The sequence below is a fragment of the Oncorhynchus tshawytscha genome, linkage group LG27 (assembly GCF_018296145.1).
Source record: "Oncorhynchus tshawytscha isolate Ot180627B linkage group LG27, Otsh_v2.0, whole genome shotgun sequence".
In the NCBI taxonomy this organism is placed as follows: domain Eukaryota; kingdom Metazoa; phylum Chordata; class Actinopteri; order Salmoniformes; family Salmonidae; genus Oncorhynchus; species Oncorhynchus tshawytscha.
Window position 1 is genome coordinate 12,971,822 of NC_056455.1, and position 24,488 is coordinate 12,996,309.

The window sequence follows — 24,488 nt, forward strand, 5'->3', positions numbered from 1 at the left end:
AAAACAACCACGTGGACCAAAAAAACGCGTCACTAGCTATGTTTCTCGTGGATTATTTTAAAATGTAAGATTATATACTGATAAACAAAAATTACATCCATGTATTACATTAATTGTGTGTCAGTGTTTATTTTTACGCAACATTGATTCAAATATGCGTTTCTGTCACGTGGTCGTATGGGTGTGTCTACATAGCTGATGATGTAAACAGAAAAGACGCCTCATCCGGATAAGTCACATACCATAAAGGCAGACAATCTGTATTTATCTCGGCAACAGTGATTCATTTTTGTTTTCCTTGATATGTTTTAATTCATAGAAACAAGAAGCAATGGACTTCTACATCAATTTGAAGGTGAATTTCAGGGGGAATGCGAAGAATTTTCTTCTGTCAGGTTCCGAGACGAAGAGTTGGGAGTCAATGGAGGCCATGGTAAGCAGGATAACGACGCTGGTGTTTTCATAGCAGCATTCACCTTGGCATACCTTTACGGTAGGCTGTTACTGAAGCTAAAGCTATCAACCATCGATCGCCGGCCGCTTATTTGCTAAATGTTGTATACCTTGTATAAATGATTGATACCCTGTAGTTGAAAACATTGTTCTAGCTATGACAATCTAATATTTAACAATTAGGGCCTAATGTTAGCTAGTAGTTACAGTAGCTACCGATCTAAACGAAAAGAAAATCAGTACTACAACAACATCCCAGTCGCAACAACATAGTATCGAGCAATGCTAAAAATAAGAGGCGCTGCTATTGATAAAAGTGGATATATTACAATAGGCCTACATTTTGATGAAGATGCATTAGACATTCATTTGTTGCCTGCCCTGTAGAGGGCATCCCCGTAGATGAGTATACATGCGTCGTAACCATGTCAATGGTAACAACAACAGTAAAGATGACCAGTGACATTCTTGGTATGAGCGCATGAAGGCGTGACTGTCAAAATAGACTAAGCAGAACCTATCTACTCATGGAAACTCTTACTGACAGTTGTGGCTGCTTTGTGTGATGTATTGTTGTCTCTACCTTCTTACCCTTTGTGCTGTTGTCTGTGCCCAATAATGTGTGTACCTTGTTTTGTGCTGCTACCATGTTGTTGTCATGTTGTGTTGCTACCATGCTATGTTGTCATTAGAGGTTGACCATTTTGATTTTTCAACACCAATACCGATTATTGGAGGACCAAAAAAAGCCGATACATTAATCGGTGTATTTTTTTTTTTTTTTTAAGAAGAAAAAAAGATTATAATATATATTTGTAATATATTTATATTTGTATTTGTAATAATGACAATTACAACAATACTGAATGAACACTTATTTTAACTTAATATAATACATAAATAAAATCTATTTAGACTCAAATAAATAATGTTCAATATCTATTTAGACTCAAATAAATAATGTTCAATTTGGTTTAAATAATGCAAAAACAAAGTGTTGGAGAAGAAAGTAAAAGTGCAATATGTGCCATGTAAAAAAGCTAATGTTTAAGTTTCTTGCTCAGAACATGAGAACATATGAAAGCTGGTGGTTCCTTTTTAACATGAGTCTTCAATATTCCCAGGTAAGAAGTTTTAGGTTGTAGTTATTATAGGACTATTTCTCTCTATACCATTTGTATTTCATATACCTTTGACTATTGGATGTTCTAATAGGTACTTTAGTATTGCCAGCCTAATCTTGGGAGTTGATAGGCTTGAAGTCAAACAGCGCAATGCTTGAAGTACAGCGAAGAGCTGCTGGGAAATGCAGGAAAGTGCTGTTTGAATGAATGCTTACGAGCCTGCTGCTGCCTACCACCACTGTCAGACTGCTCTATGAAATCATAGACTTAATTATAATATAATAACACAGAAATACGAGCCATAGGTCATTAATATGGTAAAATACGGAAACTATCATTTCAAAAACAAAACGTTTATTCTTTCAGTGAAATATGGAACCGTTCCGTATTTTATCTAACGGGTGGCATCCCTAAGTCTAAATATTGCTGTTACATTGCACAAGCTTCAATGTTATGTCATAATTATGTACAATTCTGGCAAATGAATTACGGTCTTTGTTAGGAAGAAATGGTCTTCACACAGATCGCAATGAGCCAGGCGGCCCAAACTGCTGCATATACCCTGACTCTGCTTGCACAGCACGCAAGAGAAGTGACACAATTTCCCTAGTTAAAATAAATTCATCTTAGCAGGCAATATTAAATAAATATGCAGGTATAAAAATATATACTTGTGTATTAATTTTAAGAAAGGCATGGATGTTTATGGTTAGCTACACATTGGTGCAACGACAGTGCTTTTTTCGTGAATGCGCTTGTTAAATCACCCGTTTGGCGAAGTAGGCTGTGATTCAATGATAAATTAACAGGCAACTTATCGATTATATGCAACGCAGGACAAGCTAGATAACTACACATGGTTGATGATATTACTAGTTTAACTAGTGATTATGTTAAGATTGATTGTTTTTTTATAAGATACGTTTAATGCTAGCTAGCACCTTACCATGGCTCCTTGCTGCACTCGCATAACAGGTCGTCTCCCTGCCACGCAGTCTCCTTGTGAAGTGCAATGTAATCTGCCATAATCGGTGTCCAAAAATGCAGATTACCGATTGTTATGAAAACTTGAAATCGGCCCCAATTAGTCGGCCATTCCGATTTAATCGGTCAACCTCTAGTTGTCATGTGTTGCCGCCATGCTATGTTGTTGTCTTAGGTCTCTCTTTATGTAGTGTTGTCTCGTCGTGATGTGTGTTTTGTCCTATATTTTAATTTAATTAATTTTTAAAAATAAAACAATTAAATAATCCCAGCCCCCTCCCCCGCAGGAGGCCTTTTGGTAGGCTATCATTGTAAATAATAATTTGTTCTTAACTGACGTGCCTAGTTAAATAAAGGTAAAAAGATATATACAAAAAAATCCCCAGTATCATCTATTATTCAGTTGCATCATTTTGGGATTACCGGTAATTCATATTTAACCCAGTGACACTTTATTGACAACAGTCAGGCTATTGAGATGGAGGGCTACACTGCGTGCTACAGTTAATGTTGCTAGTTCTCTGTGGTTCTCATTTCCTTTTCATAACTACAATAACAGAACATGTTACTCGCCTATGATAGCTTGGTTCATGTTAGTACTATAGTCTTTTTGACGTCATTGTGGGTGGTATTGATTCGAGGGCGAGTCTGGCTTATGACACTTGAGGGTTCCGTCTCTCACTCCAGGGTTTAACAGCCCAGCCATATGATGTCAAAATAAACATTTGAGCCAAGCCACCTCATCTGACAACATCCCCTTGTGCCAAGATGTGTCACTTTCCAAAGCAAGCCAATAAAATATCTTGCAATGGGCTGCATTCTCTCTCTTCCCACAGTAAAATGGGAAATCTTAATTTCAGTGAGTGCAAGACTGAATGGTAGATGCCAGTTGTTGTTTTTCCTATATGGAGAGTTTATGAGACTGTTTGCCTCTGAATCTCCTGGCAGCAGCAAGCTCCGACTCCATTGTCACTCTGCTGTCCAGTCACCAGTCACGGAGTTCATCCTCATTGAAAATGCCATTGTGTCTCCATGTTGCCAAGGCATTGCCTTCAAGGAAACCGATCAATTTTCCTTTCAGGCATCATATGCTACATCATAGCCCTGCTTGTTCATTCAATGAGCAAATATGGGATACTACGGCATAGCCTAAATATAACCGTGATAAGATGATTGATTTTTGGCTCTTCTTGAAAGGATCACTTTTATTCCATTTGGAGGTGCCTGTCCTTTGTCTGAGATACAGCTTGCTGAATCATGTAATACACTGGTTGGTTTATAGATTGTGTCTTTTGTCTACAGGTGAAAAGGTCCTTTGGCCTGTGTAATCTACAAGTTACTTATTTTGATGAGGAGAATGAGGAGGTGAGTGAGCGAAGAGTTACGGCAATGTTAATTTGTTGGGACTGGTAATACAATGCTATTACAATGTTGTTGCAATACATTTCCGTTTTGTGTTTCAGGTATCCATAAACAGCCAAAGTGAGTAGTAAAACACATTTATTTTGTACCAAACATAATATGAATTAGTTATTCAATGTAACATGTCCAATAATGATATTTTTCCTCTTCTAGTGGAGTATGAGGAGGCATTAAAGGTAGGTGGTAACTTAAATCTGACTTCAAAATACACCTTTCAGTAACAAAGCAATACATTAACCATCATTCCTCTGTTGATTTCATCAGAGTGCATCCAGGCAAGGGAACCGGCTGCACATGAATGTGTATGAGACCAGGGGTCAGCCCACGCGTGTGCCGGCCAAGGCCAGTGGAGGGGAGCCCAAGAGAGGGTTCCGTCCCCCACAGCACTGCCCAACCCTGGCTCAGGTGGTGAGCCGGAAGGTCCAGGCTGCTGTCCCCGAACAGGGCATGGTAAGGACAGAGCTATAGATATGCACACTACTGTATACTTCCTACTTAATAGTACTGAGCGATTAACCAACATTTTGGTTATGTTTCGGTTTTTAAACAACTAATTGACCAATGTTGGTTAAATTATAGGGACCAAGTGGTGCAGCGGTTTAAGGCACTGCCGCGCAGTGCTAGAGGCGTCACTACAGACCCGGGTTCGATCCCGGGCTGTATCACAACTGGCCGTGATCGTGAGTCCCATAGGGCAGCGCACAATTGGCCCAGCGTCGTCTGGGTTAGGGAAGGGTTTGGCCGGGGTAGGCTGTCATTGTAATATAATAATTTGTTATTAACTGACTTGAATGGTTAAATAAATGTGTAAAAATATATTTTTATACATACATATATATATTTGAATTCCATTTCGTTCATTTTATTTCTGTGAGCTCAATGCGCACATTCTCCAGAGATAAATTAGATCCAGCCTGAACTGTGTGATGTAGGAAGGAGTTGTAGATTCCAACAGGCCAATATTCTACATAGGTTAGCACATAAAATGCGGTAATTAACTACAATGACCAAGATCCATTGCGTGATGTGATATAGAGAGCAACGCTTCGTGGGGTATCTACCAGAAAATACACGATCTAGGTGATTGGTAGTAGCTATTTAGCAGTCATAAAAGTATGCCTTATTTACTTTGAAGAACTACATTTTTAGATTTTGTCAGACTGCATAGGCAGCAGCTACATAGAGATGAGATGACTTGAAATAATAAAGTAATCAAATAAAACAAATGTAATATACACAACAACTGAAATATTTCATTAATGTATGGTGAATAAAGGATGGTTGATAAGCAGTAATGGGCAGTCACTACCATCATCATGGGATTTTTATTCATTGCTTTATCCTGTGTTACAGCATTCAACCCACATAATGCATAGTGTATTTAATGTTGTTTTTATAATCGAACCAATACCGAACTGACCTCAAAGTACTAATTGCTCAGCACTTACTTTTCAGTAGCTAATTCTTTCAAATTGGATGAGCTTTTGTGTCATTAGGTATTAATTTAATAAAAGTAAAGAACAAACTAAATCATTGCGTGTCCTACAATAAATATGGCTTATTTGTCTGATTTCTCACCGATGTGTTTCTACTTTGGTTTCCAAGGTGATCATGAAAGAACTAAAGGGGACCAAAGAGGAAGATAAGACACCTCCAGCATGGTTTACATCTTACATGGAGAAGGTGAGGAGATGATTTGGAAATTACTGTGGTTTTATCGTCAATGAATGTACTATTTAGAATCATACCACTTAACCTTGACATTATATGGTTGTATGTGTATATTTTTATAGATTGAAATGAAACTCACTAGCTAACCAGTAACCCAAACTCTTGTCATCCAGTTCAAAGACCAAGTAGTGAGGGAGGCAGTGGAGAAGATCTGTCGGGAGTTCTCAGGCCAGTGCTGCATCCACAAGCCCATTGGGGCTGAGGCCCAGATCCCTGAGGTGACCTCCTCCACCCTGCCTGGGGGTCCTAGTTCCACCCCTGCCTGCAGCAGCTGCCGGGGCCAGACCGCTGGGGGAGGATACCAGTGCAGGTGAGAAGGGGAGGAGGAGAAGAGAGGTGGCTTCGAGAGAGACTAGGGAGGACATTGACAAATGTGAATTAGTTCAAATGTGAGTTAAGGTAAATAAACACCAATGTAATCAGATATTTTCTTACATGTTTTTGTAAATAGCCTACTCCCACATACTTTTAATTTAGTGCCTCCAACATATATTGTGTTGCTCCAGAACAAACTAATTCCTTCGATCAGTTGTCATTTCCATTTCTTCAGTATGCGAAACCAAAGAAGATCAGTTTAAAATAATCAGAAGGGCCTTTGTTTGGTGTGCCACTCCCTGAATGTCTGGTTTCTTTTTCCCAGTGTGTGTACGTCCTGCACACTGTGTGAGCCCTGCAGCTTCTCCCATGACCCCAGCCACAACCTGGTGAGAGCCAGAACACCCCTCTCTATCCCTGAGCACGGCTCACCAGCCCCAGACCACAGCAGGTAAGACCAGGGTTGGAAAATATGACATATTGTAACAGTTACATATTCACTTTTTGGAACCTCATTTAATGCTTATGGGGTGCCAATGTGAATTAATTCTTGTTTATGGGGCTGCTATCGTTTGATATGAGAAATTGCTCTCCATTTTGGGGGTTGTTTTGTGTTTGTAATTTTCAATCCTACAATGATCATTGTCATCAGAAAGTTGTCAGAACTTTATCTGTCCTATGATGGCCAATCAGAAACCCTTGCATTCTCCCCTTCCCTACCTCATCCCCAGGTTCTACCGGCGAGGGGACCGGAGCTTCCGTAAGGCGGAGAAGCAGCGTCTGAAGGCTGAGAAGCGTCAGCTGAAGGCGGAGGTAAAGGAGATCAGGAAGCAGCTGAAGATGGAAAGGAGGGGCCTGCAGTGGAGTGCTGCTGGCGACGGGAGCTCCTCCCCCGTCCTGCTCCAACCCAGGGCCACCCAGGCCAACAGCCCAGAGTACGTCTTAAAGGGACAGTTCACCAAAATTAGATGAAAGGAGATACTGCTTGCATGGCTTTGTATTCAGTGTATCTTAAGGTCAAACCAGTGAGAGGCACAGGTCTTGTCTCTGTAGTTAGACTGCTGTCAAAAGGAGGGAAAGGAAAGCAAGAGTTGTGCTTTGTAGAGCTGTTCTGTGGTTTAATAGTGTATTTTGGCGCTGTGTCCACCAGACGTCCCAAGCGACCCTGCCCTCTGGTGGTGCCAGCCATGACGGCCCTGTTCCTGGATGAGAACCTGCCTGATGGGACTCGTCTTCGCCCGGGCACCAAGTTCATCAAGTACTGGAAGATGAGAAACACTGGCAGCGTGAGCTGGAGCTCTGAAACCAAGGTACTATTATGGGATGAGGATGCACCTGGGATATGCACATTATCTGAGGTTACCATTGACAGCCACAGTACACTTAGCAGAAAGGAGGACACGACGATGAGAGTTAGGCATAACATTGACAGTCTCTTTCTCTCTCTACCCCCATCTCCTTTTCAGCTGAAGTTCATGTGGGGGAATCTGGCGGTGGCGTCGGGTGACCGCTGGCGTGAGGTGGCTGTGCCTTTCCTGCAGCCAGGTCAGGTGGGCGTGGTAAGCGTGGCCCTATGCGCCCCAGCCCTGGAAGGCTCATACACCTCCCACTGGCGTCTGGCACACGGTGGGGAGCAGTTTGGCCCTCGCGTCTGGTGCAGCATTGTGGTGGACCCCCTGGCCCCTTCAGCCGTGATGGCAGATGGCGTGCTGGTGTCGCCCTGCGTCACCCCTCAGGCAAGTCCACCCATCCTCTTGACTTTGGTTCTCAGTGGCCAATCCCAAACTGCTATACAATGCTGTAGTTCTCTGGAAAAGATGGTAGTAATCTCAGTTAAGAATGTATTCTGTCTGGGTAACATATTTCGATCTGCTGGTGCTCTACAGGGGAAGAACCCCCTCTCCACAGATAAGGGTGGGAAGTCTGGTACTGCAGCCTCTAGGGACCAAGCACTCATGTCAGTGGACCAAGACGAAGGAGAATACTACATTCCCTCTGTGGACCTGCTCACAGCCCAGGACTTACTCTCCTTTGAGCTGCTGGACATCAACATTGTTCAGGAAATAGAGAGCGTGCCCAGCAACACCCCGGCAGGTAAGCCTTCCATTGCTATTCACATGCTAAATCTGCAGGGTGTTCCTAATCAGTTGACTGCACTTAGGGTCTCGCCGTCTCTTTTTCTGAATTTCTCTCTCATTCTCTCTTTCCCTTCCACACAGATATGACCCCGTGCATATCCCCACTGCCCCATGACGGTCCCCTGCAGGAGAAGCCCACTCTGGGGTTGATCCAGGAGGAAGCAGAGGCCCATCAGGCCCAGGGAGTCAAAAGCATCCAGCCGTCTCAGGGCCTGGGGCCAGGGGTGGAGGGGGGCCGGGTTCCAGCCCAGGAGGAGGGAGAGGAGGATATGAGCGGGACTCAGTTTGTGTGTGAGACGGTGATGCGCTCGCTCACACTGGAGGAGGCCCCAGAACACACACCCCTGCGTGGGAACTGCCCCGGCAAAGGTGAGTTTTTATTAATTAGTTCCATATTAAGCCTATGTTAATACCAGATTAAGGGCCATAACAAAGTATAACCAAAATTACTTTCCCTGATCTTCACAGTGGTCCGCCCAGCAGCCCAAGGTGGCTCCGCCTCCTCTTCTCTTAAAGGGAAAGGTGTTGAGAAGCGTTTGGAGGCGAGGTTGGAGAAAACCCGGGACATATTACCTGTGGCTCCTCTCACAGCCCTAGCACCACCCCAGATGGCTATACCAGAGCTGATGATGCCAGGTGATTGGCCCAACTTATCCTCCTGTTTTCAATTAGTTGATTGGTTGATAAATACCACTTGAGCTCAAATCTGGGCCCTGTTGTCAGGTAAAAAACAACAATTAAATAGTTTGACCGTTTGCAGATGAGGGTCTGGAGTCAGACATCGAGAGCATCTGCGTGGACGCCAGCAGGGACGAAGATAAAGGAGAGTTGACAGAGGGGAACAGGGGCCCCCGCAGCCGTTCCTCCTCTGCCTCATCCGAGGATTACATCATCATCCTCCCTGACTGCTTTGACACCAGCCGCCCGCTGGGAGAGTCCATGTACAGCTCCGCCCTCTCCCAGCCTGGCGACGCCCCCGACAAGTCCACAGACCCTGACCACCAGGGCCGTACCACTCCCGAGGGGGAGCACGATGAAGCAGAAGAGACGGTTTCAGGCTCCAGCAGCGCTAACGATATGCTGTGCACCTCCCAGACGTTGGACGCCGTGCCCCTAACCCCTGTGGTGGTGGCACCCCCTCGGCTGAACTCAGCTCTTACACCCAGGTGAGAAACCTTGGGCCAGCAGTGCTTGGAAATAGGTTTACAGTGCTATTACACACTTTGACAGTGCTAAATTGCTGAGATGTTCCAAAATGTAGATGTATATTGTTGGTGTTGTCTTCAGCCTAGATGGCAATGATCAGACCGAGGCAGCAGCGGAGTCCCTGGACAGGACTGAGGTCTACCAGCCGGGGGAGTCAGAGGATGGTAAGGAACATACATGGTCACATACTGAACAGTAGTTCCAGCAACTTAAGGAAACAAAGCGTTTTTGCTCGTCACATGAAGGAAGTTGGGCCTAACTGACGACAATGCCCGAACAGTAATAATGTTTTCTGCTTGCTGCAGTGCCTTTTTTTCTGTCTGGGCATTCAGCGGTAATATCGAAGTACAATATGTCTGCTTGGTTCTAACGAACACAAGTACTAAGCACTAGGTCAATGGCTATGGAGTAGAGGTCTGCTTGGAGAGTTATTCTTGTCAAAGAGCACCTTGTATACACTCCCCTCTAGAGCGCTACAACTTATCCACATGAGCATATCGGTATATCCTTTTCCCAGAACATAACCAACCAGTCATCTCTGTGGTTGTGTCTGAAAGGTTCCAAGCAGCCAGACAGCCAACCAGACAGCCCATCTGCTTCTGATGACTCAGAAGACAACTCCGAAGACCCTAGGTGGGACCCTGATGTGCAACTCAGTCAGTTCAGATGCTAATATTTTCCTAGATCTCTCTTGTTAAAGAGATTTGTTAAAGTGGAATGTCAATTTATTGATGTTAGTGTTGGCTGACCAGAAACAAAATGGTGTCAGTAAGACTCACTCCCTGGCCCTCTCTGTCTGTCTTGTTCCTTCTAGACACCCAGGCATCACTGGAGGCCTGGTGAAAGGAGCCCTGTCTGTCGCAGCATCCGCCTACAAGGCTCTGTTCACTGGGCAGCCTGGCCCAGTGCAGGTCAGTCCTCCATTCACTTCCTACAGTACTGTTAATGATAGCATTCACGGTCATCCTTTTTGCAATCTCAGAGGATTGCTATATCATATCAACATGGTGGTTGAGACATCGAACTGGAATGCCACCATTGTGAGGCTACTTTAACATGTCATTGCTGACTATCAGAGTCGTTAAGTATCTAGGAGGTGTATTTTTAACAGTATACTGTCCTTCCTGCAGCCCCCAGTGGATGGAGCCACCCAGGACACCATGATGGGGGTGCTGGTGGAGATGGGCTTTGGTGACCGGCCGCTCAACCAGCGGCTGCTGAAGAAACACAACTACAACCTGCTGGACGTGGTCAACGAACTGGTCCAGATGACCGACAATGACTGGTACTCCACCCGCTACTGAGGAGAGAGGGAGGAGGAGAACGAGGAGCGGGGGTGGCGTCATGGGTGTAACCTCTGATGCCTTGACCTCTTGTCTCTTCTTCCTCTCTTAGATTTGGCCCAAGTTGACAGGAGGTATCCTGATTTATGACCTAGAGACATTCCCACGGACTTTGGGATATTTAGACTATCAAATAGCTACAGTATGTATGTATGTATGTATGTAGATTCATTTAACATGGCCGTTTCTGGCTGTTGGCTTTTGCATAGGAAAGGAGGAGACAGAAGGGGGGTGGATGAGGTGGGCTACTCTTTCCAGGAGAACACCTTCATTGTTGTGGTAACAAATGGCAAACATATCACAAGTTGCTATCGCCAAGCCATTCCTGTTAAACAGTATATTCACCCTTGAAATCATAGATTGGAATACAGGCTGAATATGCAGCCATAGACCAGGTATATTCAACAAGAGTTACAGGAAAAGGTGTGAGCTTAGCTGAAGGGGTGTTGGGTGTAATATTTATCACAGAGAGACAGAACCATATAGGACTTACTTCTATAAGCTGTGGCAATAGTCAACATTGTATGACGTTAATCAACTTCATAGAGTGTTTGAATAGTGGACACGTCAGGGTCCTCGTTCCAAGTGTGAATGACAGTCAGTGTTGAAGAACGCTATGCTTCGTTCAGATCACAGCAATTAAAAACACACACAAACACTCACCCCCACATGCTTAAACCTTTCTCAGCTTAACTGTTCAAAGTATCAGTGTACTGTAGACACGGTGCGTGTCTTATTGATTGAAGATAATCATTCCCCTACTTTCTGTGATGTCGTGCCATGGCTGACAACATGCTATGGATATTTGTGCATAATGGTGTACACATGAAGTATTTTTGAAATGAGGACCATTACATTGATGCACTCCATTTAATTACATTTTGAGAGGGTATATTAATCACCATTCTTAACTAGGAGTATATTTGGGTTTAAAAAGAAAAATCATGTAAATATAATATACAAATGATTTCTTTTGTTGCACATGGAAGAAATAAATATTGATGCAAACCCAAAAGACTAGCTGCTCAAGAAGTGAAGGATGTTATAATTTTTTATGTCCTGTTGAAGGGATTTTATCAAGAAATGAATTAACCTCCTTTACAAAATGTCTTCAATCTGCTCAATATTGTCCTCAGAGGGAGGGGGTTCTTTTCAGAACCATACAGGGGGCCTGGTGATCATGATATATCAAAAGCATTGACTCGTTCCACTTGGTATCATTCTTTTTTTTAAATGTACGTCAAGTTCTTTCAGAACTTAAACTGAAATCAAGCATTATGTAACTAGTTTGAAATGCTTATTATTTTCCAATAAGGAAATGCTAACGTGTTTCAGGTGATCCAAGGAGGTAATTGTTGTTAAAATATTTTTTGTTTTTAGACTTGATTGCTTGAGGGCTGTTTCTGAAATGTGAAGGAAGATTTGCCTATGTTCTTCTGGTTGAAGCTTGCTCACGTCATTGTGCTTGAATTTCCACTGTACTAATATGTTTATATTTGAAGAAAAGATACTGGAAAGGTTTGCTTAAGTATTGTACACTAAGGGGAAATTGACAGGGTTGTGAGCATTGTGAAAAAGAATTAACACTATTTTGGAATAGTGTAGTCTTAATGGTTCTTAGGGGTAGGGTCTTACCAAAGGATACGTGTCTGCTAAATGACTCAAATGTACAGTCCTACCAGGTGATGGTATCTGCTTTAATGCCACTTTTGAGTCAACTTTTAGGGTGTCAAAGAGAAACTGAATTCAAGGACAATAAGGATTGTGGTCTTTTTAATTCAAGTAAGCTTTTCCCACAGTGGAAAACTATATGTCAGAAATTATGGCAGGTTAATGGAGGTCAGAAACAGTGCGATTCATAAATGTCTACATGTACTTGAAACATTCATACCTTCCATATATGGGCAAGATATTTTCATAGAGGGTGAAGAATGATAACTTTTTGGAGGGGATAATGTGCAGATTGTCTGAACTCTTTCTGTGTTGCACTTAAGATTTACCTGGAACGTTGAATTGCATTGAATTCTAGGTCGGCAGAATTTAGCATTTGAATCAGGAAAAGTTTATACTCACGACCTCTACACAAGCCAGAATGTTGAATAAAATTATATTTTAATGTACTTTACCGGCATGCACACATGATAAAAATACATGCATTACTTGCCGAGCACGTGCACGTGTTTACATGGTTTTGCTCATGCTTCAGGTGAAATCTGAATGTAATTATACTTCCCTGTGGTAAGTATTGTCTGACATTCTTTCCACAAAAAGGACCAACCATAAAGACAACCGGTAAAGTACGTAAAAATATAATTTTATTCAACATTCTGGCTTGTAGAGATCGTGAAAACAAACTTTCCTGGTTCAAACGCTCGTTTCTGCCGACCTAGAATTCAATGCAATTCTATGTTTGGTTCCCAGGCAATTAAAAAACATAGGCTACCTGTGATGTACAAATATATTGTCTCTAATAAAAATCACTACACTTAGATGTCACTCCTTTTTTGAATAAATGGGAGTATACCTATTAAAGATACACTATGCAGAAATTTTTCTGGTTGCTAACGTTTGCCTATTTTCAGTTTGACTACTAGCAAGTGCAGTGTAAATAATAATTGTACCCTCTAAACCACTGAAATATTTTCCATAACTAAAAATAGTCTTTTCAGCTGTTTGAAGCTGGTGTACAAAACTGAAAGTAAAAGACTCGAAAATAAAACAATCACGGGAAGCATAAAAATAGAACACATCTACCGCTTCTTAGACTTCGATGAAAATTACAGATCGAGAACTCCTCTTTGAGTTTGTTCGTGTTCCCCAAAAAGTTACATATAGCCACTTTAATTCTTTCCTGTAGGTGGCAGCAAAATTACGCTGCGTCACCTTCATCTGGATAGAGAATTGCTCCACTGCTCAGTGAGTATTTGACCAACATAAGAAGAATATTAGACCATTTTCCCGACTGCTGTGAGGCGTATTGTGTGGAGTTAGATTACAGATAATCTTGATGACGGCGCCGTCATTATAAATCGTAACACCCCATAAACAAGGCAAGTAAGCAGTGAAACAAGTTGTTTTCTTCAGGGGTGGCAGAGAAACGAAACTCATCACAAGACTTGTATGCGGAGTGTTATAAATGCGCAGTCAAATTTCTGTTTAGATTAAAACTAACGTTCGCCCACGGTTATTTGCTAAATTGTAGTCTTAATTCACATAAAATGTTTGATGTATGGACAAAGCCGAATTCGATCTAATTGGTTCATATTTATGGTGTCTGCGAAGTTAGACATCGTCTAATTGTATGCATTTAAGATAATCTCCATTGAAATCCACCAAGACAGCAAAGCACATACATACATAATATAATCCTTTGTCGTCACAAATATCAAATAGTAAAGTATCATTATATTGATGTGAAGCAACTTCCAAAATAAAGGAAACACTTGCGTAAAAGAGGGATACAAAGTATATTGAAAGCAGATGAGTTAATTGAGCAATTAACATCCCATCATGCTTAGGGTCATATAAAAAAATCCCCAGTTGCCTATTATTTTGGCTAGAAGAAGAGAGCTCAGTGACTTTGAAAGGGGGGTCTCAGGAGTGCATACTGGTACCCACAAGAATGGTAAACAAACAAAAATTTGCCCAACTGGGGACTATTTGCAGGTCACCACAAATAAAAGGTTATTTCTAGAGGGGGTTAAGGTTAGGGAAAATAGGATTTTGAATGGGAGTCAAATGTTTCCCCGCAGGGGTGTGTGTGTCTCAGTAACCAAATCTCAACACAATTGAACACTTATGGGAGATTCTGGGGCAGCGCCTTATACAGCGTTTTCCACCACCATCAACAGAAGACCAAATTTAGACATTTCTTGTGGAAGAATGGTGTCGCATCCCTCCAATAGAGTTCCAGACACTTGTAGAATCTATGCCAAGATGCATTGAAGATGTTCTGGTGGTTCGTAGTGGCCCAACGCCCTGTTAAGACACCTGATATTGGTGTTTCCATTATTTTGGCAGTTACCTGTATATATGACTGTCTCTTTAGTAGGCATGGGAGCTGGTTCCAGTCAACCCAGTGAGAATGATGAGCAGGCCATCGTACCCCAGCAGGACAGGAGAAAGACCTCTAACAGGAGACACTCTGAGGAAACACTGGACTGTCCAACCTGCCAGGGCACGGGCCGCATCCCACGAGGCCAGGAGAGCAAATTGGTGGCAGTGATCCCCTGCTCCGATCAGAGGCTGAAACCACGACACACGTAAGACCTTGTTGAGATTTACAGCAACAATTGTTTTATTTCCCACATGCAGCATTTAGAAGGTATTTTTAAGTCTATGGTGTGTAGAGATGTTCAGTGTGTGTGCGAAGTATTATTGCGTTCCGTGAGTGGGCATCTGTATCTAGGTGTGTTTTGTGTATACTGCATGAAAACACTTGTGGTATGTTAAAATGGCCAATGCAATGCAGGGTAACAATGAATTAACTTACTGTAATAGATTTCAATTAACAAGCTTTTTAGCGATTTTTTTTGCTGATTCCTTGAACGCAGCACGTGTATAACAACCAGTTAGCAAGTTGTACATTTTAGAGTTTTCTAGTTCCAACTAGCAGTTGAATGCAGCATGACTGGAGAGAGGAAAACTAGCTGTTATTTGCAGAGGTTTGGAGCTTTTTGTTATTGGTCTACTAACCACATGGTGATGTCACCATGGAAATATAAAACACCTGCCCATGCAAACCTGCTGATTAGAACATCCTGTGTAGATTACATTTTCAACCAGCAAAAAAAAAAGCACACTTTTACAGTGTTAATTTCATCAGCTGTTGTACAATGTGATATTAAACAAAGAAAAAAACCATTGACTGCACTGGGCCTTCAATCAATACTCAACTTGTACATATCATGTCCCCCTACAGGAAGTTGTATGTCACTGTGTCGGTGACGCTGTGCCTGCTGGTCAGCTCGCTGGTCCTCTTCTTCTTGTTTCCTCGCAGTGTCATCCTCTCACCCGGGGCTGTCAAGTCTGTCTATGTTTACTTCACCCCGACCACTGTCCAAATGAACATCACGGTGAGACCTCATTGGCCTTGTTCATTCATATACCACACAGTCGGTTTCTATCTGGGCTATGCCATAAAAGTATTGGCCTCTTGTCTCTTCCTCTGCATCACTGGAGTGTGTTTTTGGAGGTGAATGTAATAATCGCCTTGTCTCTCTCCCATCACAGAACATCATGAATATTACCAATGACAACTTCTTTACAGTTCAGGCCTATAACTTGACAGTGCAGGCTCTTTTTGATAAAACGGTTGTGGGCAAGGCTGATATGAAAAATGTCACCACCGTCAAACCACTCACGGACAAAACGGTGAGCACCTCCCATCATTACCAACTGCTATATTGCGGAGATGTTAGCTTCTGAAAGCCTCTAAATATTGTTACTTGACTCACTAACGCTCTTCATTATTTCCCCTGACAGTTTGCCTTTGAGATTCCTGTCACGCTAGTGGAGGAGGGTCTGAAGTAAGTATAACCTTGGTTAAATTATGTCTGGTGCTGATTATTCCATCGCGTCAGTAGTGAGACATAAAGCTGCTTTTGTGGCTGTTTGGTTACACAAAGTGCCATGGTAACACACTTACAATATAGTGACGCAGTCCTTTTAATTTAGTTGTGCTGTAAAGTTAAGCTTATTTTGATTGTGGCATGTTGTCATGTGAAAGTAATGTAACTCATTCGCTGTAAACGTGAGAATTTATTTTGTGTGCTCTACAGACAGTTATTCTCTTCCTTTTTCTTGGCTAGGTTTAAATAATGTATAAAGACTGAGCAAAACTGTACATGTTTTATTTTTTGTATTTAGAGCAACTTTGAGGCATGACTATCAAATGTTTGAACAGATATTAAGTATTTGTCTTACAAAAGTACATAAACAAGCATAACTTGCTTAGCTGGGAACACTGGCATGTGCAATCCATCTCCATTTTTTTCCATGTGTTGCAGGCTAATTGTTACTAGCAGTAGCAATTCCTTTTCACAAAATGAAAGTGCCTCTGGACTGAAAGTAGTCAAAAGCATTCCCACTGGGCACACCCATGTCTTTTTAACATGGATACTTGGTTAAATTTGGTTAACATGTTGCTCAATGAGATTTCAACCTATATTTACCCACTCAAAAAGACAGTCAAAAGTTAGATGAATTTCCATTGTGTTGTCACTATGCTTTCAACCAAATTCCATTGGAATAACAATTCGATTTTTGATTGTCGTCACCCCAAATGTATATCACTGTGCTTTCAACCATTTTAAAAGCCCAGCAAAGTTCAAATGGGAAGGCAATGTCATATTTTGTTTATTGATAAAACAGATGGTTTTTACTGCACTTCTTTTAAAAGCAGAACCAAATGGCCTAGATTGCAGTTGAGATTACATTAAAAGTATATGGTGCAACTGATCAATGCATTTTGATATTCTGCACAGATGACAGAACTTGTGAAGATCTCCACAGACCTGTGAGGACCTGTGTGCTTTTTGAACATGCAGACTTTTATATGGTTACATAAGAAATGTATAGTTACAGTATCCTCAATGTGGCCTTGGATATGTTACTCATTTTAAGGTTGAATGTTACGTTCTCTTGTAAGATAGCCTTAACTTTAAGCAATTTACCCTATTACAAAAGTAATATTGAATTGTTTGGTTGACAACGCAACCAAATATCAACATTTTTTAAAGGAGAGGTATGGGTAACTGTCAAAATAAAGGAAACACCAACCTAAAGCGTCTTAATAGGGTGTTGGGCCAGAACAGCTTCAATGCACCTTGGCATAGATTCTACAAGTGTCTGAAACTCTATGGGAATGCGACACCATTCTTCCATGAGAAATACTGTAATTTGGTGTGTTGTTGTTGGAGAACGCCATCTCAGGTGCACTCCAGAATCTCCCATAAGTGTTTTAATTGGGTTGAGATCTGCTTACTGATACGGCCATGGCATATGGTTCACCTCATTTTCATGCTCATCAAACCATACAGTGACCACTCGTGCCCTGTGGATGGGGTACTTATTATCCTATTGGGCGTAGCCAAAATAGTGGCCTGCCAAGCATTTTTATACATGACCATTATCATGATGGGGATGTTAATTGCTTAATTCACTCCGGATACCGGTTTCAATATTCATTTTATCCCTCGTTTACGCAAGTGTTTCCATTAATTTGGCAGTTACATGGATCTACTGCTTGGCTAGTTCCATCTGAGCCACTGGCTTAGTCCCATAGAGTACCACAGTATGAGTCATAATTCCCATAAAACTTAGCAGTCAAGCAAGGAAATGGTTCCAATCGTTTTCCCACCATTCATTTTTCCCATAGGGGATTTTAGAAACACTTAAAATAAGGGCTGTGTTTCGTATAGGCTTACCCTGGCATGATATTTTTGATAACCGGGTAGTCTCTAGGACTAAGTGACATATCAATATATTTTCCTGTATTTACCCCTAAAAAATTAAACGCTAAGCCACATTAGCAGCTAATATCATACAGAACTACAAATTCCATGATGATCTGGATGAGACTGCCAAATCGAGGCAAAAGTTAATCCAAAGATTCTTACTATCTAAATGTAGTAATTAATATATTTCTTGTGCAAGTTTTAAATTAACACTACTTGTTAGCAAAGGTGTCAGCTAGAGATGACGCGCAGGGATTTGTAGTTTTGCATGATGTCTACTTTGATGCTAATTAGAGTTTTAGAATCTGAGTAAATAGAGGTGACTATATTGATAAAAATCACCTTGTCTGAGAGATTTACATGGTTACAAAATGTCACGCCAGGGTAAGCCTACAGGAGATGTTTGACAAAGGTTTTAATCATCTGCTTGGATAGTTCCATCTGTGCCACTGTCTTAGTCTGGTTTTAATTCCAGTTTGTCTACAAATTAACAATGTTATGTTGTATTCATGAAGCCATCTTAACCAAAAATCTAAATTAAAGAATACGATTAAATTAAACTTTCAATGCACTTTAAATAAAGTTTGAATTTATTTAGTCCTATTCTTGAACTTTTTGGTTAAGATGGAGATCCAACACACATTATACATTTGGAATTACAGCCAGATGAAGTCTTTGGCACAGATGTAACTATCAAGTAGAAGGTGCATCTCATTCAATTTGAAGTCAACCAGAGTTTGAAACGCTCTGCCTATTGTATTGTCTATTTTTAGGTTAATTCTAGGTTGAATTTAAACAACTGTTGATGACTTTGCAAATGTGATATAGGCCTAAATAGCATCATTGTTGATAACTGCTAAAGTATGATCATATTTGAATTTACTCTGTTAAACCTACCCTTTGGAATGACTTTGATAGCAACAGTGAATTTATTTAGTTTTAAAGTGGAGATCTCTCAATAATTGTCACGATAGCACATTGGTAATAGTCAATGACAAATCTCATAGCTAAGCTGGGCTGGGCTTGGTTAAAACCCTGAATGGGAGACTCAAGGGTAGCTGTAGATGGATTAATTATTCAGTAGGAGGTGCTGCCCAGCCTATTTTTTTCTGATAGTGGATATAACATTGAAGTTCTGACTTTGTTTTAAAGGTACAAATTCAACATTTTATACAATGTCTTAAATGTGGTTACCATGATGACATACATAATCCTGTTGTTGAAATTTCACCCTCAAAACAACAGTTGATGACTTCTTTTCGAATCAATGTATTTTCCATAGATTTCACGTCACAATACGTTGTCAAATTACATTGAAACAGAGCTAATTCAACTAGTTTGTGCCCAGTGGGTTGTTTTTGAAATCACATCTTTCATAAGGAAATCCTGAAGTTATTCATGATTTTCTCCTATTTATTCTTCCCAGCAATTACTGCAAGAAATCTACGATCAAGATCCACACGTTATTTGTCCATCTTCAGTGAGTATGTGCCCAGTCAGTCAGTATGGGTAAACCCCCCCCAAATGTAGCTTTGCTCCCACAGATTATCCATTTAGATTATAATGCATATATTCAACAATGAACAAGAATCATGTTGAATCTGTGTTCAGTGGGGGAAAAAATGTAATACCATAATAGTTCATGACTAAATGTTTTGATGATAAACCGAAACACAACTTCACCCACCTAGTAAACCAATGGGGTCAGAGACTGACCTATTTACAGTGCCTTGCGAAAGTATTCGGCCCCCTTGAACTTTGCAACCTTTTGCCACATTTCAGGCTTCAAACATAAAGATATAAAACTGTATTTTTTTGTGAAGAATCAACAACAAGTGGGACACAATCATGAAGTGGAACGACATTTATTGGATATTTCAAACTTTTTTAACAAATCAAAAACTGAAAAATTGGGCGTGCAAAATTATTCAGCCCCTTTACTTTCAGTGCAGCAAACTCTCTCCAGAAGTTCAGTGAGGATCTCTGAATGATCCAATGTTGATCTAAATGACTAATGATAATAAATACAATCCACCTGTGTGTAATCAAGTCTCCGTATAATGGCACCTGCACTGTGATAGTCTCAGAGGTCCGTTAAAAGCGCAGAGAGCATCATGAAGAACAAGGAACACACCAGGCAGGTCCGAGATACTGTTGTGAAGAAGTTTAAAGCCGGATTTGGATACAAAAAGATTTCCCAAGCTTTAAACATCCCAAGGAGCACTGTGCAAGCGATAATATTGAAATGGAAGTGGTATCAGACCACTGCAAATCTACCAAGACCTGGCCGTCCCTCTAAACTTTCAGCTCATACAAGGAGAAGACTGATCAGAGATTCAGCCAAGAGGCCCATGATCACTCTGGATGAACTGCAGAGATCTACAGCTGAGGTGGGAGACTCTGTCCATAGGACAACAATCAGTCGTATATTGCACAAATCTGGCCTTTATGGAAGAGTGGCAAGAAGAAAGCCATTTCTTAAAGATATCCATAAAAAGTGTCGTTTAATGTTTGCCACAAGCCACCTGGGAGACACACCAAACATGTGGAAGAAGGTGCTCTGGTCAGATGAAACCAAAATTGATCTTTTTGGCAACAATGCAAAACATTATGTTTGGTGTAAAAGCAACACAGCTCATCACCCTGAACACAACATCCCCACTGTCAAACACGGTGGTGGCAGCATCATGGTTTGGGCCTGCTTTTCTTCAGCAGGGACAGGGAAGATGGTTAAAATTGATGGGAAGATGGATGGAGCCAAATACAGGACCATTCTGGAAGAAAACCTGATGGAGTCTGCAAAGACCTGGGACGAAGATTTGTCTTCCAACAAGACAATGATCCCAAACATAAAGCAAAATCTACAATGGAATGGTTCAAAAATAAACATATCCAGGTGTTAGAATGGCCAAGTCAAAGTCCAGACCTGAATCCAATCGAGAATCTGAGGAAAGAACTGAAAACTGCTGTTCACAAATGCTCTCCATCCATCCAACCTCACTGAGCTCAAGCTGTTTTGCAAGGAGGAATGGGAACAAATTTCAGTCTCTCGATGTGCAAAACTGATAGAGACATACCCCAAGCGACTTACAGCTGTAATCGCAGCAAAAGGTGGCGCTACAAAGTATTAACTTAAGGGGGCTAAATAATTTTGCACGCCCAATTTTTCAGTTTTTGATTTGTTAAAAAAGTTTGAAATATCCAATAAATGTCGTTCCACTTCATGATTGTGTCCCACTTGTTGTTGATTCTTCACAAAAAAATACAGTTTTATATCTTTATGTTTGAAGCCTGAAATGTGGCAAAAGGTCACAAAGTTCAAGGGGGCCGAATACTTTCGCAAGGCACTGTATTTCTTATTAGTGGTTAAACTCTGAGGAAGGGATATAAAAGGGCTGTATTGCTTGTTAACATGGCCCAGTTTTTACAGTGATGGTTTAAGAGTTTATTTCATGGTTGTGGTTAGGAAACCTTAATAGCTGGCTGACCTAAATCTGGTACAATTACATAAATTATCATTACATTTGATAAATAATAGATTAACAATTGTATAATCTGTAACCATCCTCCTCCCTCAGGATGTCAATGACTGTCTACTACCTGGCCCACTTTGAGCAGATTTCCCTGGACACGTTTGAATACATCGACTGTGGGTCTAACACCACAACACCCCACCTCATCAACCCTACACCCTGAGAACAAGGGCTCCATTAGGGGCAGGATGGCAAGGGTGAGGGGAAGACTGAGGAGCAGGCCATGAGGTGAACTGTGGAGAACAACTGTGTGACAGTGTGGTCAAAAACCATATGGTTTTTCTTCCAAAATCCAAATGTTCTGGGGAAGAAAGAAACAACAAAAATGTGGAGCTTGAAATTCAAATTAAAGCTCTAAAATGTTCTGTTTGTCTTTTTTATGCACCTCTGTAGAGCTTTATAAGTAGGGTCATTGAGGTGGTTGGAGGCTCTGCACTGTGAAAATTTATTTTTTGCCACTTTATTCTACTGAAAGAGTTACTCTGAAATTGAAAGACTACAAATTTGCACAAATTTAATTCAGATGTTATATTTGTGCATAATTTCCAATAAAACAGATTGTCGGTGCACTTCTACAAACAAGTAAATTACTTTTGTATGTGTTTTAATTGGTTAAAGTAGCTAAAACCATGTAAGTATTCTTAACGTTATGCATACAACTATGTAGCATTGATCACAGAACTTTTCTATGGAATCACATCGGAATTACAGTTCTGTCTGACTACTGACCACACATGTGATTTTTATGTTAAACCATCATCTCTAATTGTATACTAATTCTAACAGCTCTAACAAGATCTGGATATTAATTCACCTATTGTTTTTCTGTGTCACTGAAATTAGATTATTAGTGAGGGAAAAATGGTTAAATTGTTTGGAATCCACATAGACTAGTAGTGTCACCACAGGTATTTTTGTAATGGGGAAACTAACTAATTTACTCCCTTGCACTATAGCAAAATCATGGCAATGTTTCTTATGCTCTGTTCAAATACTCTTAATATTTACTTCCTCTATTATTTATGTTAAGGGTTTTAGTGCATTGTTTCCACCTTTGTCAGATTAGTGAAAAACGTTGTATGCATTTTAAAGGATTCAATAATGAAATCACAAAGCCTGAGAAAATAGAGTACAAGTTCCTTGTTTGGTCACATAATTAAATGATGTATATTTAAATGGGTGCTAAAGTTACATAAGTTTCCTTGATGACAGTTGGGTCCAGTCCATATGGGTCGTCTTCACCAATGACTGGATATGGGCTCTTCACCACTGCTGGGAGTACTGTATGGACTGTAATGTTGAGAAATAAAAACACTCCTATAATCTTGTGTACTGTAAATCAATAATACATAGCATTATCACGGTGTATCCCATTCACTCACAGAGTATCTGTTGTCAATCTTAGCACTGTACTGGAGCTTGTTTTTGCAGTGTGAACATTCTGTCACGGCTGGAAGACAAGAAGGAGAAGATAATGGCATGTTAGTGGATACTACGGCCAAGAGAGGAAGTCATCAAAAGGGCTTATAGAGTACTCCAAGACTTTGTACAGATATGTTGTAATCTGCGTTCTGTTACTGAGAATATGTTATCCTTCCTGTCAACTGGTCCAGTTGTCTGAGACTGTAGTTTCACAGTTGATAATTTACCTGCAAAATAGCACAATGCAGGTGGCCATGCCAATGAACTGTACGTGACCCATGTCAACGGGCTGGCGACTACTTCTAGTCATTTCTCTCCCACGACAGGCACTCACTGGGGGTTGCATCCAGTAAGAATGAAACGGAAAATTTTTGAAGCAGAATATAATTACCACTACCTGAACTTGTAACCAAGCATTTTCTCCTGTTTGTTTCTACTGAACACAACCCAAGACTTGGCTGCCTGCCACAAACCTCAGGTTTCCAATCCCCATAACTCCTCATCTGTGATATTTGAGACACTACACAGGAGTGCAGAGCATGGCCCTATATATTATTTAACAGACCCCATTCTAATGAGAGGATGGTAGAGCGTGACACCCTCTGCTACTGTGGAGACTTGATTTGGTCAGGCTAGAGCCATTAAAATTTTCAAACTGTATAAACAGTTGGTTCTATTTTAGTCCCGGGTACCCATGTGACCGCACATTTCTGTTCAATACCAGCACTAACACACCTGCTTCAATTATTGATGTTTAGATCATAAACATATGTTATGCTTGTGCTGCGGTCCTGTGTTATCCCCAGGACTGGAGTTGGGAAACTTGACTAGTTTAGACCACCCCGATCTGAGCATTCCTCCTAAATGGGAGGTTTTCTGTTTGTGGTGAGGATGTGTGTCCATGTCACCTCTGGGGGATAGGCTGCTGTTGACTCAGTTAATGGAAATCATTGATGTGCCTGCAAGCAAGAAGCTACCAGATTACAGAGATATTCATGAGCCAATAGAAGGCTTTGGAGAGTAAATTGTAATTCCATTGTTCTCAAAGTGTTGGAGTCAATTGGGGATTAATGGCTCTGGTATTGTGGGCTACTTGCTGGACGACAAGGCTAAGTCATGTTGGAACATGAGCCGACAGATATAACTCCTTAAACAGAAGCCTCTGGGCATGGAATTGTTTGCTTATGAGATGTGATTACCTTCTTTGCCTGAATTACAGTCAGAAGATGGCTGTGGTTGCAGATTCAGAGATTTACAAATAAGCATTCAAAAGTCCCTTTTCTGAAAGGCCTAGTCATGAGACATAACATGAGCATGTCTGGCTTATAAATGAATATGGTTTTGTTAGTAGTTTGTCACC

At 41.1% G+C, this 24,488-nt stretch overlaps 2 protein-coding genes across 10 annotated transcripts; both read left to right on the forward strand.

The window, feature by feature from the left end:
* The first annotated feature begins 205 nt into the window (after positions 1-205).
* Positions 206-13,205, forward strand: LOC112226106 (next to BRCA1 gene 1 protein). Of its 2 annotated transcripts, none has more exons than XR_006080086.1 (19): positions 206-433; positions 3,864-3,926; positions 4,025-4,043; positions 4,137-4,159; positions 4,248-4,433; positions 5,589-5,666; positions 5,828-6,024; positions 6,355-6,480; positions 6,761-6,964; positions 7,180-7,339; positions 7,496-7,765; positions 7,916-8,123; positions 8,249-8,536; positions 8,636-8,803; positions 8,928-9,333; positions 9,455-9,537; positions 9,931-10,029; positions 10,188-10,284; positions 10,504-10,605. XR_006080086.1 is itself a non-coding variant. In XM_042307046.1 (19 exons), exons 1-19 carry the CDS (start codon positions 332-334, stop codon positions 10,675-10,677), a joined length of 2,928 nt encoding a protein of 975 aa, XP_042162980.1. In that variant the 5' UTR covers positions 206-331; the 3' UTR covers positions 10,678-13,205. The 2 variants fall into 2 exon arrangements, 1 of the variants encoding a protein (XP_042162980.1); XM_042307046.1 differs by having other exon boundaries at positions 9,931-10,006; positions 10,504-13,205.
* On the forward strand, positions 12,928-23,029 carry LOC112226107 (transmembrane protein 106B). Of its 8 annotated transcripts, none has more exons than XM_024390344.1 (7): positions 12,928-13,013; positions 14,765-14,978; positions 15,638-15,791; positions 15,949-16,089; positions 16,201-16,244; positions 19,600-19,653; positions 21,752-23,029. In XM_024390344.1, the coding sequence occupies exons 2-7, from the start codon at positions 14,770-14,772 to the stop codon at positions 21,867-21,869; spliced, it is 720 nt and encodes a 239-aa protein (XP_024246112.1). In that variant the 5' UTR covers positions 12,928-13,013; positions 14,765-14,769; the 3' UTR covers positions 21,870-23,029. The 8 variants fall into 8 exon arrangements, with proteins under 8 accessions (XP_024246112.1, XP_024246115.1, XP_024246108.1 ...); XM_024390347.1 differs by having other exon boundaries at positions 12,930-13,013; positions 14,768-14,978; XM_024390340.2 differs by lacking the exon at positions 12,928-13,013 and adding an exon at positions 13,481-13,632.
* The last annotated feature ends 1,459 nt before the right edge of the window (positions 23,030-24,488 follow it).

Coding starts and splice junctions, on each gene's coding strand:
- LOC112226106 (XM_042307046.1), top strand. CDS start 332: ATGGACTTCTACATCAATTTGAAGGTGAATTTCAGGGGGAATGCGAAG. Junction 4,434..5,588: donor CTGTCCCCGAACAGGGCATG/GTAAGGACAGAG, acceptor TTGGTTTCCAAG/GTGATCATGAAAGAACTAAA. Junction 8,124..8,248: donor GCCCAGCAACACCCCGGCAG/GTAAGCCTTCCA, acceptor CCTTCCACACAG/ATATGACCCCGTGCATATCC.
- LOC112226107 (XM_024390344.1), top strand. CDS start 14,770: ATGGGAGCTGGTTCCAGTCAACCCAGTGAGAATGATGAGCAGGCCATC. Junction 16,090..16,200: donor AACCACTCACGGACAAAACG/GTGAGCACCTCC, acceptor TTCCCCTGACAG/TTTGCCTTTGAGATTCCTGT. Junction 16,245..19,599: donor CTAGTGGAGGAGGGTCTGAA/GTAAGTATAACC, acceptor TATTCTTCCCAG/CAATTACTGCAAGAAATCTA.